This window comes from Archocentrus centrarchus, chromosome 18 (genome assembly GCF_007364275.1).
Source record: "Archocentrus centrarchus isolate MPI-CPG fArcCen1 chromosome 18, fArcCen1, whole genome shotgun sequence".
Classification (NCBI taxonomy): domain Eukaryota; kingdom Metazoa; phylum Chordata; class Actinopteri; order Cichliformes; family Cichlidae; genus Archocentrus; species Archocentrus centrarchus.
The window spans coordinates 371,952-384,467 of record NC_044363.1 but is presented as its reverse complement, the minus strand read 5'-3'; the positions used below and the strand labels follow the sequence as shown (position 1 = coordinate 384,467).

The 12,516-nt window shown below is 39.4% G+C and overlaps 1 protein-coding gene across 2 annotated transcripts; it reads right to left on the bottom strand.

Annotated features, from left to right (window-relative positions):
* Window positions 1–923: 923 nt before the first annotated feature.
* On the bottom strand, window positions 924–9,316 carry LOC115797365 (butyrophilin subfamily 2 member A2-like). Of its 2 annotated transcripts, XR_004021405.1 has the most exons (6): window positions 8,603–9,316; window positions 8,320–8,469; window positions 5,456–5,833; window positions 5,206–5,286; window positions 4,856–4,971; window positions 924–2,609 (listed from the first exon to the last, which is right to left on the bottom strand). XR_004021405.1 is itself a non-coding variant. In XM_030753930.1 (5 exons), the coding sequence occupies exons 1-5, from the start codon at window positions 7,334–7,336 to the stop codon at window positions 2,496–2,498; spliced, it is 771 nt and encodes a 256-aa protein (XP_030609790.1). In that variant the 5' UTR covers window positions 7,337–7,424; the 3' UTR covers window positions 924–2,495. The 2 variants fall into 2 exon arrangements, 1 of the variants encoding a protein (XP_030609790.1); XM_030753930.1 differs by lacking the exons at window positions 8,320–8,469; window positions 8,603–9,316 and adding an exon at window positions 7,255–7,424.
* Window positions 9,317–12,516: the final 3,200 nt, after the last annotated feature.

The window sequence follows — 12,516 nt, the reverse complement described above, 5'->3', positions numbered from 1 at the left end:
AAAGGTTAGAAGACTCTACCAGTAAAAATAGTAATTTCTATACATCTATAGCTTACACTGGCTGTGGCAGACTTCATCCTAATGATGGAAATGCTACTTTGTTGCCTTCTGTAAATCACACACTGTCTGAATTCTCTAAAACCTCTAAAACTGAAGAATCTGCTTCTTAGAGTCAGCTTATTAGAGAATGATATATGAATTAAACATAATTTATTGATTCAAATGACATGAGTTTGGGCTGGCTCTTCATGAAAACAGAACCAAAATACTTTTTTCTGCTGAAAAAAAAAAAAATCCTGTATGGGGTTTCACCCACATTTCTTTTTCTGAATCAAAAACAAGAAAAACGTTTTCCACGGTCATAGTTCACTGCATAGTTCTTTCTTGTTTTTCTCATACTTATAATAGTTTCCAGTAGATCCGGAGTACTTTTCCTGTAAGATATCAGGGAGACAGTCTATACAATGAACACAGTAAGAGTTTCCATAATAACAAACTGAATAAAAAGCAATAATTCATTTAGTGTTGTTCATAAAGGATGTTCCTGCTAACTCAGAGTGCCTGACAAGCTTCCCTGGTTCATTAGATGCCTGTTTTCGTCACTCTCAATGTGGACCTATTTTCTTGGTTACTCAAATTTAAAACGTTTACTTTCCAGTTGCTGAGAGCACAGTGATCCTAAAGTGTCAGTGTTTTAATTTTTTTAGGTTTGACCTTAAATGCAGGAGCTCCTTTCCAAACTACAGTTTGCCACTGGTGAAGCGCCGTCATGTCACACCTCAAAGGAAAACTACATTCAGTCAGTCTCAGTTTGGAGCTTCACAACAAAGACTCAGTTTCAGGATTAGATTTTTTAAAATATATTTTTAATGTGTAAAAAACACATTTTCACTTTGTCATCATGAATTATGTTTACAGTGCTATTTTTTCTTTTACTTCATTGTCTGTGCAGCAAATTTATAGAAAAAAAACCTGTCAGGCCAGTTTTGATGAAACTTAATGGAGAAACTCAAGTTACAGAACTAGCTGGTTAGCTGATGTATCAGCGAGAATATGAAAAGCATGTCTAAACATAACTTGAGATCACTGCTACTGTTTCCCACATTTCAGTAGCAGTCTCCCAGAAACTGACACACACATATTTCTTTGGTACTTTTTTCTCACAGGATGTTCAGAGAGATCAAAATATTTTCATCACTGACAAACATGAACCAGAAAAACAGGAGATAAAGGAACTTTCCAACAAGTCCTTTCACTTTTCATCATTGGTGATTTAGTTGTTTATACAGAGAGATAACATGTACAGATGTATTTTTTTATGGCAACTAAGCATGTACTAGGTCTCAAAACACAAGCCACTATAGGAAGAAGACTGATATTTTCATCTGCAGCACTTCAGTATCATATCAGATCAGCTACTGTGTGTAAACAGGAGCAGGTGGGTTGCAAAGTGTCTTGCAGACGAGCAACCACTGTGTGCAGGAGAAAGCAGCTTGAATAACATGCCCTTTAAGAGATTTATGAACTGGACATGAGACTGCATCAGCTGACTAAAAAACTGATGTGGGCTGAAACTGAGATCTGCGGGGGTTTCTGCTGAGCTTGATTTCAGACTCTGCCTGAACTGACTCAGTATCGTCCAACTAGAAAGATTTAATCTGTGAAATCAGTGGAACTTCATCAGGTTCTTGGTTACGTGCGTTATTCTTCCAGTTTAGCTTTTAATAATGCTCCTGAGCCTGTGCTTGGAGTGATGGACTCCAGACTGTGATGCAGAAAATGCTTTGATATCTTCATCTAAACTCAGTCTAAATTAGTTGGTATTGGAAAGAGTTTAAAAAGAAATAAATGCTTTCATATTATCAGGGTTATTGTTCAGAGTCAGTTTATTATTATTAAATGTTTCCAAATGAAAAACAAATTTCTCTTCAGGATCTGTGACGTACATGAGAGCGATCTATCATTAAGAATAAGTCATAAATAATTAGAAAATAATTTAAAAAATAAATAGAAAAAATGAAATAAAAATCAGAGCAGCATGTTTAAACATAGCACCACAGGAAGGCAGAACAGAATCAGCCAGTTTCCAGTCATGGATTAAGCATGGTCCTAGTTTAAAAGAAAAAGTCAATGAAGACCAAAGTAGGAAAAAGTATTTAGTCCAGGATTAGACACAATCCCTGTACAGGAAACTGGGCCCATAAGTGCAGTCAGTGAGGTGTTGAGTTGTTTGATCTCCGATACTCTGCAGCCTCCTGCCTGAGGGGAGGAGGTCAGTGAAGGGGGTGGGTGGGGTTCCTCAGGACGCAGGCTGTGCTGTTCCTGCACTGGCTGATGTAAATGTACTCCCAAATCATGCTGACCTCGAAATAAACAGCCTATGACCCATATGATTTCCACTCTACCCAACCATATCTCTGACCTCTGACACATAAATAAAGAGACAACGTAAGCTGCGTGACTAACAGCTGAACTCCAGCACAGATAAATTAGTGCTAAAAAAGCACTTTGATTGTCACTGCTAAAGTGAAGATCACTCTAAAGTTCACACGATGATCGAGGTCTTCCTTATAAAGGAAATTGAACTCTGAGATGACATCACCTAAAAACTGAAAGAGAAAATTGTATTTAGACCAGTGGTCCCCAACCTTTTTTGAGCCGCGGACCGGTTTAGTGTTAGAAAATATTTCCACGGACCGGCTTTTAAGGTGTGGCGAATAAATACGTCAAAATAAATGATACGACCATAACCAAGTGTGATATTTTCTACGTATAATAATAAAAAACGTGAATCCACTTTGTATTCGTATGCAACTCTATCAGCAGCGTTCTCGTAACATCCCGCCTCAACATGAATAACAGGCTCTCTGCCCACAGCGCTCCCTGGTCAGCTGTTAGAGCCATGGTAAAACATGCCTTCAAAATAAGATACACCGCAAAAACAAATACAGTAGAAATCACCTCAGTCGGATTCAAATGGCCCAGTTTGGGGTCTATTATCGAATTTCGCTGCAATGGCTTCTGCTTCATCTATGAATTTGCTTCTGCAAATTTTATAATCTGAAATTTTACTCGTAAGTGCAAGTTTGTAGCTTACACTTGCCACGATTGTCCCCGGTGAAATGAACTGATATAAACACTAAAACAATTTCCAGGCGTTGTTAGTGTGTGTGTAGTTGTGCATGAACGAGCCGATGCATGGAAGTGGGCGGACAGGAGCTGAGGAGGGTTTTAGCGCTAAACTCATCCAGTTTATGCGATCACATTTAACTGGAAATTTATTACAATGGGACCAGATTTTTCATCCGAGGTAGGTGAATATCCGACGGATTTATGTGATGATTTTATTGGAATTAATGTTAGGAAAAATCAGGACCTGCAGATGCCATCCAACTAGAGCGAAAACCCGATTTGTGCGACTTCGACTTAGGTGATTTTTACTGTATAAAGCGCATGAAAAATACAACTCACCATAACACTGAATCAGTGTAAGCCCCCTGAGCTTGTTTCTCTGATACTCATTTTTGCTGGCTTCTGGTTTGACTGGGTTCGGCCGATTTCACATGGAGCGTGGCTGCAGAGCCGCGGTGTCAAGCGCTGGAGTCAGTTTGATGGCTGGGTCTGCCTCACTGCTTTCCCCGGTGTTGATAAATAAAAATGGTAAATGGACTAGTTCTTACATAGCGCTTTTCTACTCTTGTTGAGCACTCAAAAATTTAAAGAAGCGTTATGTAGGTCAACCAACCGATTTCGTTAGACAGGCCTGAAGCTTCTGGGTTTAATTTTAGCGTGACGTATCATGTGAGCAGAAACGTCTTGACACGTCAAGAGGAAGTCATGGAGGGAAGTAACGGAGCGAATCCGCCCATTTTTCAAAATAAAATATAGTTTAGGCGCAGATAATAAGTAAAACGGAAATAATTTAAGTTATTTATTCTTATGTGCGGCCCGGTACCAAATGTCCCACGGCCCGGTACCGGTCCACGGCCCGGGGGTTGGGGACCTCTGTTTTAGACCACAATTAATGTGTCTGTGTGATACCTATAATCTGTCACTATAACAAAACAAACAGATGGGAAAGCACCTCCAGCTCCAGGCTGTCATTAAATACCAGAAAATAAATACCAAGAATCCCATCATAACAAACATGCTTACATCAGTGTAACCTGGTGTTTCTTTCTCTCTAACATCTTACTGCTGTACTCGACTCAGTGCAAAAGGCATTGTAGATATTAGCTCACATCCATTTGAATACAAGCAGATGGCTAGATGTGTCATGGTTCTTACACAGGTTGACTTTTTTTGGTATCTAACTCTGACGTGTTCAGTGGGAAAGCCTGTTTGATTCTTAGGTTACAGTCTGAAAATTTTGTGAAGGTTTAATATTTCATGTTCCCACGGGCTGCATCTGTCAAAGTTCACACTTCTGCAGGTATTAATGCGAAAACCTTCAAATTACTTTAATGTTATGAAAGTGCAAGAGATGAAATGCTTCTTTGGCAACTAAGACAAGATTTGATCAAAGTCCCAAAAAGAATTTCAGCGCTAGTGTTTGACACAGTTTAAAAACTAGAGGGGCACTCAGCAGGGTGCAACCTCACCCACCCCAAATTTTACAAGTGCTGATTCTACACTGCAATAGATTCGGGATTCTTTATTGTCAGTTGTGCAGCTGCAACAACAGAAACCAAACAGTGTTGCTTAAATGATGGATATTATTTCAGTATCTAAACCCATGTGATGTCACCAGATCAGTCATTGAAGCCACTGCAAATGTTAGAGAATAAAATTCCCTTGGATCCAGACAAATTAGGACATGATGAAATCCTCCTACTGCAGATCCACTTTAACGTACTTCTTGTTTTTGAGGCTTTGACTCAGTGAACCAGCGCGCTCCGACTGCAACACAGAGGAGAACCAACACACAGAAAACCACAAGTGGGATCAGTCGCCTCCGACGGGACAAACCACCTGCCAGGAAAACCAAACAGAGATGAGATCGACTGTAACTGTATCTGTTCTTGTATCTGATTCAAAATAAAAGCTGCCCACACTGAACATTTTCTATGTTTGTAAACAGAGCAGTACACAGAGAGGCTGCCATCAGTGAGAGAAAACCACATCAGAAAGGTGATTTAAATAGAGCTGGAAATTGTTGATTTTGAGACTTTTTCATTGTCTTGATTTGTTTCATCATGTTCTCACCTTTAGTGTGAAACTCTTCCATCAGATCAGGAGTTTGGAGAGTTTCAGGATGCAGTGGTGCCTCTGTTGTCACAATTTTAGCTGAATTAGAGTATGAGAGAAAAGGAGCATTTAAAATAATTACAACATAATGTACAGAAGTTCTTTAAAGAGAAAAAGCAAAATAAGCTGATGGCAGAATAACCAAAGCACACCGACCTTTAAGCCAAGATTGAAGCTAAACAACAAAAATCTTTTCAGTTTAACTCACCAACAATCAGACGAACAACTGAAGACTTTGTTTGACTCTTTAACTTTGGGATGAAACATCTGTATCTTCCTTCATCTTCAAGGGTCACATTAGTGATTCTTAGTGAGATGTTTCCTTCTCTCAGGCCGTCTGTGAACAACTCCGTCCTCCCGATGTATGATGGGATCTTCATGTCGGGGACCTCACGGGCGTCTCTGTAAAGATGAACATATTCCACTCTGCTCAGCCGATCGTTGGGGTCAGGACGACGCTCTGGTCTCGACCACTCCACCGTCAGCCCGACCACATTAAACTTTGGCTCCACGTGACACGGCAGGATGACATCATCCCCCAGGGGAACTGTGATAGGGTGACGAGATCCAACCACATGAAACTGACCTGAGGTGAAGAAATAAATAAACATCCTGATAAAACCAAGTTCAGTCTGGATTTTCAAAAATATCTTTCATGGGTATAGAACTGCCCAGCACAATAAAAACTACTTCCATCAATTCATACCAAACTTTTCTGCACCAGTAACTCCATAAAAGATGATTAAGATGAACGAAGGTGAATCCTTGATGAACAGCTTTCTCTGTGTGAGGAAAATGTGGAGCCCAGAGTGGATCCTGACTGTGATCATTTAAAAGTCAGTTTATAAAGAGGGATCAGTCTCAGAGTCATGAATGAGCTGCTGATTGTTGCTTTACTTTATTGGATCCTCATTTATAACCTGAATGATATTTTTGCTGTTTCAGTTTTTTTGTTGTTCCATTTGATGTATTTTAATGAGCCATTTAAGACATTAAAAGCTAGCTTGGCTCAGGCTGTAAACACTGTGGACTGTGGCATTGAGGCTGCACTTGCCCCCATACAAGAAAATATTAATGAAATGAATCATTTTCACAGCTAATTAAGGTCACATCCCAGTTTCTCTGAGAACATGATGATGTCTTCAAATGTCTTTAAGTCCAACCAACATCCAAAACTTCAAAGATTTCCAGTTTACTGTCATCAAACTGACAGAAGCAGAAAATCTGAGACACAGCGATTATTAATCACTGATAAATAACTGATTGTTTTGAGACAGTTTTTTTAGTTTTTCAGCTTCAGGTTTGAAAATAAAGAAAAGATTTTTACAGAGTGTTTAAAAAAAAACTGATGCAGACAGTAGAAATCTTCATATTGAAGCTAAATTTTTACCCCATTCAGTGCAGAATACAGTAACCTGTAGTTATCACTTTAGTCCAGACAGCAGTGCAGTTTAAACCGGCTCTGATGGCACAGCAGTGAGAACTGTGTAGGTTTATGATTCATTTACTGACAAAGCAGCCTGTATCAGACTTTAAAATAAACTCACCAAATATGTGACCACAAATGGTATCAAATAAACTGCCAGAGTTATTAATTGATACTTCCTTTTCCTGCCCACCATACACACCATTTTAAAAGGTCCCATAAAGTTGGCTGTGATATGAATACTGATGATTAGTTACCAAAAAGAAAATTAATCATCAAATAGTTGAACTAAGTTATTTATGACTCAAAAATCTGAAACATTTCTTGTTGAAGTCCTCTTTGTGAAAATCTGCTGCTTTGTTTTGACATCAGAAATATAACATTTGGCTTTGAGCAGTTAACTGAACTTTGTGAACACTCAAAAGAAAAAGCTAAACTGTAATAATAATAATAATAAAAAATAAATAAATAATAAATTAAATAAATAAATGAACTGAAGCTTTTTTTTTTTAATATATAAAAGTCACGTAATTTTCACATAACTGAAACAAACAAGGTTGCATGTTGCAGTGAGCGCTTACCTTCAACAGGAGTGAGAGCGAAAAGCAGCAAAAAGGTGAACGCTGAGAGAGACACGCTGAAACTGAACTGTTCTGTTTGCATCTTCAATATGACCGTGAGACAGAAAACTGACTGATCTCAGTGTCAGTCATCAGTTTTGTTTTGCCCGCTCGGGAAAAACACATGACTGCATAAAGTTCACTGCGTAAACTACGAGTTTCCGGTGCCTGGTATTTCCAAAATAAAGGAGCTATACAAGGCTGTCCAAACCAAAGTTATTATAATTAACTAGAACCAAACTAAAAACTAAAACTCGATGTGAAAAACATTTAAGTTAACAAAAATAAAAACACAAATTATACTTTTGAAGAATTTGTAGATTAACCAAACTAAAATAAAAAAAATATAGAGGAAATATTCGTAGATTTAGTATCTATTAGTTTAGTAAACTAGTACGTGCCTGATTGGCTTTGATTGACGTGTTCATTGAGAGTCTGTTTACAAGACTGTGAGTCCACTGCTTTCAAAAAACTGTTTATTGTAACATGTAACAGCACTAACTTTCCTAAATCGTGCATCTGACGCATGCTCTCCATGCAAGAATAATTGAGAAGACTAAATTTAAGGGAAACTGTACTAAAACACTTTGAAAAAATAAAATCTAAACGGAAACAAGGAAATCCACTCTGGAAATTAGCAAAGTGAATTAGGAACTAGAAGTGAAAATGAAAATAAACTCTGGTCCAAACATTACAGGAATATTAGCCGAGAATGTTTGCTGCAGAAAAATTAGCATATTTTTCATCTGTAACTGAAAACTAAACAAAACTGAGTACAACAAAGACTTGACCGAATCACGTGATCAACTGAAACTCTGTGGGGGATTTCACCGAGGAAACCCCGACTGCGCCTCAGTGAGTGTAAAGTGACTCATTACAGGCTTCAGCGTGAACGCGTAATTGATGTGTCCATGTCGACCACGAAGCATCTTTTTTTTTTCCTTTTTTAGTTCACTTCCAGTTCAAGAAAGCGAAAATCAAACGAGAAATACTGAAAAACAACAATAAGAGAAAAAGCAGGCTCACCTGTTCAGACAGAAGCTTCATTAACTGATCGTGACCATCGGATTCTTGATGGAGACGAAGAAACTTCACAAACAGCCTGTTTTCTTTAGTAAGAGATGTTTGTTGAATGCTCGCCATGTGCAGCTCCTCCGAGAGCGAAATGAAAGCAAACTGCAGAGAGAGAGAAGCAGAGGGAGCGGCTTCATGTGGGCGTTTCATTTCTGTGTGTTTCTACTTCAGACATGTCTGTAAGTCCTGCACATGCTGACCGTGTTTCGCTCAGTGTGATACTCTAAATACACACATTTATTTTCTTTACATATTGTCCAGTTCAAGGTGCTGGTTCAGGGAAATTTGTGGTGAGGGTGGCTGGAGCCTGATAAAAGGCTGTAAAGGTGGAGTACGTCTAACATAATGTAGAATCACCGCCTACACAGAAATAGAGACATGATTCAGCCTGTGGGAGGATTCAAACCTTTGACATTTTTGCTGCGAGCAGCCTCATTCCTGTCAATAACTGCATCATGAAAATTCTGCACGATACCACATTTCCATATTTTTAATCTCACATTTTATTTACTGTAAATACACATTTTCTTGTTTACATTGTGAGAGGTGCATGGCTCACTTCTGCCAGGAAATTTCTATCTGTGATTTTAATACTGAAATCGTTTTTCTTCTGTTTTGAAGATGTGACTGACCTCAAGCTTGGTAAGAGAAATACCCGTGATACAGGAAAGTGGACATTATTTTATATATCTATATATACAGTACTGTGCAGAAGCCTTGAGTCACCCCCATTTCTTCATATTTTGCTCAGGTGGTCCTGATGAATAATATTTCCAGGTTTTCTGAAGGTCTTTCTTTGGACATTGGCTGCTTTTTTACTCACTTTCAGTCCAGTCCTTGGACCTGACCATTTTCACAGGTATGTTTTTGTTTGTTAATCCACTTCATACAGACCTATGAATCAAACATAAAAAGGCACCTAACCCAAGTGATGAACCAGTGTTATGTCTACAGACACACTTGGCAAAAAAAAAAAAAATTAACCTGTTAACTGGCAAGGGCCCGCCCCCGGGCCCTCTGTAGCGATTTCCGACTTTGAAGCCTCATAGCGTCACAGTAACGCTGCCGTTCGCCCTCACGATGCTTTTATATGACAGACTAGACCCTCAGAATTCGATTGACACCTCATTTAGCCAATCATGTTATGAAATGGATTTTCCAGAGCCAATAATATCCAGAGAGCGTCATGTGACATTTAAGGACATGCCCCCAAATGTTCTCCAATCGTTCTTATTGGTCAACTCTAACCTGAAATCTAAAACCACAGATGGATAGCCAATAAAATTCCCGACACGTGGGTATATGGCACTATGGGGTGTGTTTTCACATGAAGGCATAAACTCCTGCGTATTCAGTGCGTATTTGCTGCGTCCTCCATGCGTAAACCAAACAGGAAGTAGGAGTCTATGCGCTGACGTGCATAAACAGTATTTACAATGTTTTCTCTCGGCAATGGATTGTCAGAATGCATCAAAAACAGACTACATTTATTCAACGAAGTGACTAAATGACTCACGAGAGTGGATTATTTTGTATTAGAGAATGTCGTCGCTGATTTGACCAGTTTTATCGCTGCAAATGAACACCTGTTACTCAGAAGGCAGAAGGTAAGTTTTTATTCTCAGCTCGTCCTCGTATTATATGCCGTTCTGATGTAAATATGTATGTAATGCTGAGCTTGGCATGCACCATTACACAGAAAATATAACCGTGCGCCGCTGTGGCGCCACTTATATTGTGTGTTTGCGTGGGCGCTGTATAGTGGTGTGATTTACGTATTGAAATGTGCCAGGTGTTTGGGGGTAGGGAAAGGTGTACTGTAAGTATCGATTGGGGGTTTCGTGGGCTTCTCTATTACGTCAGCATCACCCGATAAAAGGGCAAGGTGAGGTGGACAACGTCTCAGAGCTTCATTTGAGATTCGTCGTGATCGCATCGTTGTTTTGGAGTTTTGCGAAATGGCACAGCGGGCCGCCGGCAAGACCAAGTTCAGCGCTCAGGAGGTTGTGGAATTGCTCACACGGAGAGAGAGCGACATTTCAGCATCAGACTTTTGGGTTCAACTGATGATCCAACATCAGAAGAAGATTTGTTTTCCGATGGAGATGACCAGTAAGTGTCTAAAGTTTTACAAGTTGGGGGTGGGGGTTATTGTATGGGAGGAGGTTGTACATTTGTATCAGACAAGGACTACTGGGAGGATTGTGTGGTTTTTTATTTTATGTGTGTATGCACTGTCTGCATTTACTGTAACTTTTTTGAGATACAATGTATTTATTTGTGTGTGTAAGGGAATCACTGAAAAATGACTGGGTTTTTGGTGCATGAAGGCCTGACATTTTCCTTCTTTTACAAATTAGGGGAACCTCTGATCATGAGTTGCAGCCAGCCAAAGAGAAGATGGTGGAAGAGGCTTCTTCATCTGATGAAGAGGATCTAATGCCTGTTACAGCACAGGCCAGAAGGGCCAGTGCACCACATGTGACAAGCCATTGTGCTTTGTCCCAAACAGAGACTGCTATAACCAGTGGCACATTGAAAATTCCATGTGAGGGGGGGGTGGGGGTAGAGCAGAATAATTGTAAATAGTTGCAGTTTGCTGTGCTGTGTTTTTTTTTTTACATTACTCTGAAAAATAAAATAGCATTTACAGAAATGGTGATTTGTTTTGTGACTATTTTTTTTTTACAATGTACAATAGTGTCATTCATATTTTATTGGATTAATATGGCTTATTTATGATTTATTCAGTAATTTTGTGTGTAGTACAGGATTCCTCAGGACAGTATCTTTGATTAGAGCCCTCATTGATGACTGTATGTTGAAGCATTGAGGAGTTACAGCCCTTTAAAATTTGCATGTCAAAGGGGGCTTAGATGCGGCACTTGGACTATCCAATGGCACATGAGAGAGCACGCCAGGGCATCAATGCACAAAAACCTTTACAAAACAATAGGCTTTTGTGCTATCTTGATGAAATTCGAAATGCACGACAAAAAGACTTCATTCTACAGCTCCAATGTATTTTCCAGTCGTTACCTTCTATATTCAGTTTGTAGTTACATGATAACAATCAGGAAAAATCTAGGCGAGGCAAAAATTGTCTACTTTTTCTGTGTTCCAAACTTAATAGCTACAAACTCATTACAGTTACAGTGCTTTTGACTACATAAATGAAAAATATAGGTTGTCTGCTTCGCAAAGACACTAAACTTTTGTGTGTACTCCAAAGAGTTCAGGAACAGCAGCTGATTTAATTTGGGTATGCTTTTTCAGGCGTTTTTGTTTTTTTTAGCCGCCAGTTAAGTGGTTAAATTGTATTTTTAGGCAATTTGTTGCTAAACCAGCCACAAAATCACATCACTGCTCACTGAAGCCTCATCAAAATGGTCTCAGTGGAAGGGCAGCTGTCAGGAAGCCATTCTAAAGGAAGGGAAACAGAGAGAAAGGCTGAGGTATGACACATTACACAAGAACTGGACTGAAAATCAGCGGCAACAGGTCTGATACAGCGAGTGTTTACAGCCATCTATGAAACAGGATGGAGTCTCAGTCATGGAACAAAAGTCAACAAACTTCCAAAGAAGATCTCTGAATGTCCTTCAAGAATCCTGGAGAACTATTCCTGAAGACTTAAAAGAAATGACAGAAAGCTGCCTCAGAGAGTTCAGGCTGTGCTGATGAATAAAGGTGGTCACACCAGATCGAATTGGATCCATACACAGTTACAGTGACCCTTTACTGTAATAATGAAATACAGTCAGGATCCAGTAAGCACAGTGTTGCCAGTAAGTTGTTGACAGGAATTTTCCTTCATCACAGTGAAACCATTAAAGGCTGATTTTTCACACATGGTTGGTCTAACTGTGACCCCCAAAATGTCACAGTTCGGGGAAGTCAAAGATCTGAGGTTAGTGCAGCTGACTAACAACCTGCAGGTTGTTGGTTAGAGTCCCTGTTCAGATGCTGCCCACTCTGTACATGATTTCTGACAAAATGATCAACTCATGAAAAAACTGATACTTAAAACACTCGTTTTAGTGCAGATGCTGCAACAGTGGATGATTTCTGCAGGTTGAAGAACAGCAGTCACTGCAGGAATCAGCATCTGTACACTTAAGTTTTCCCATATTTGCTCATGGGAGTGGA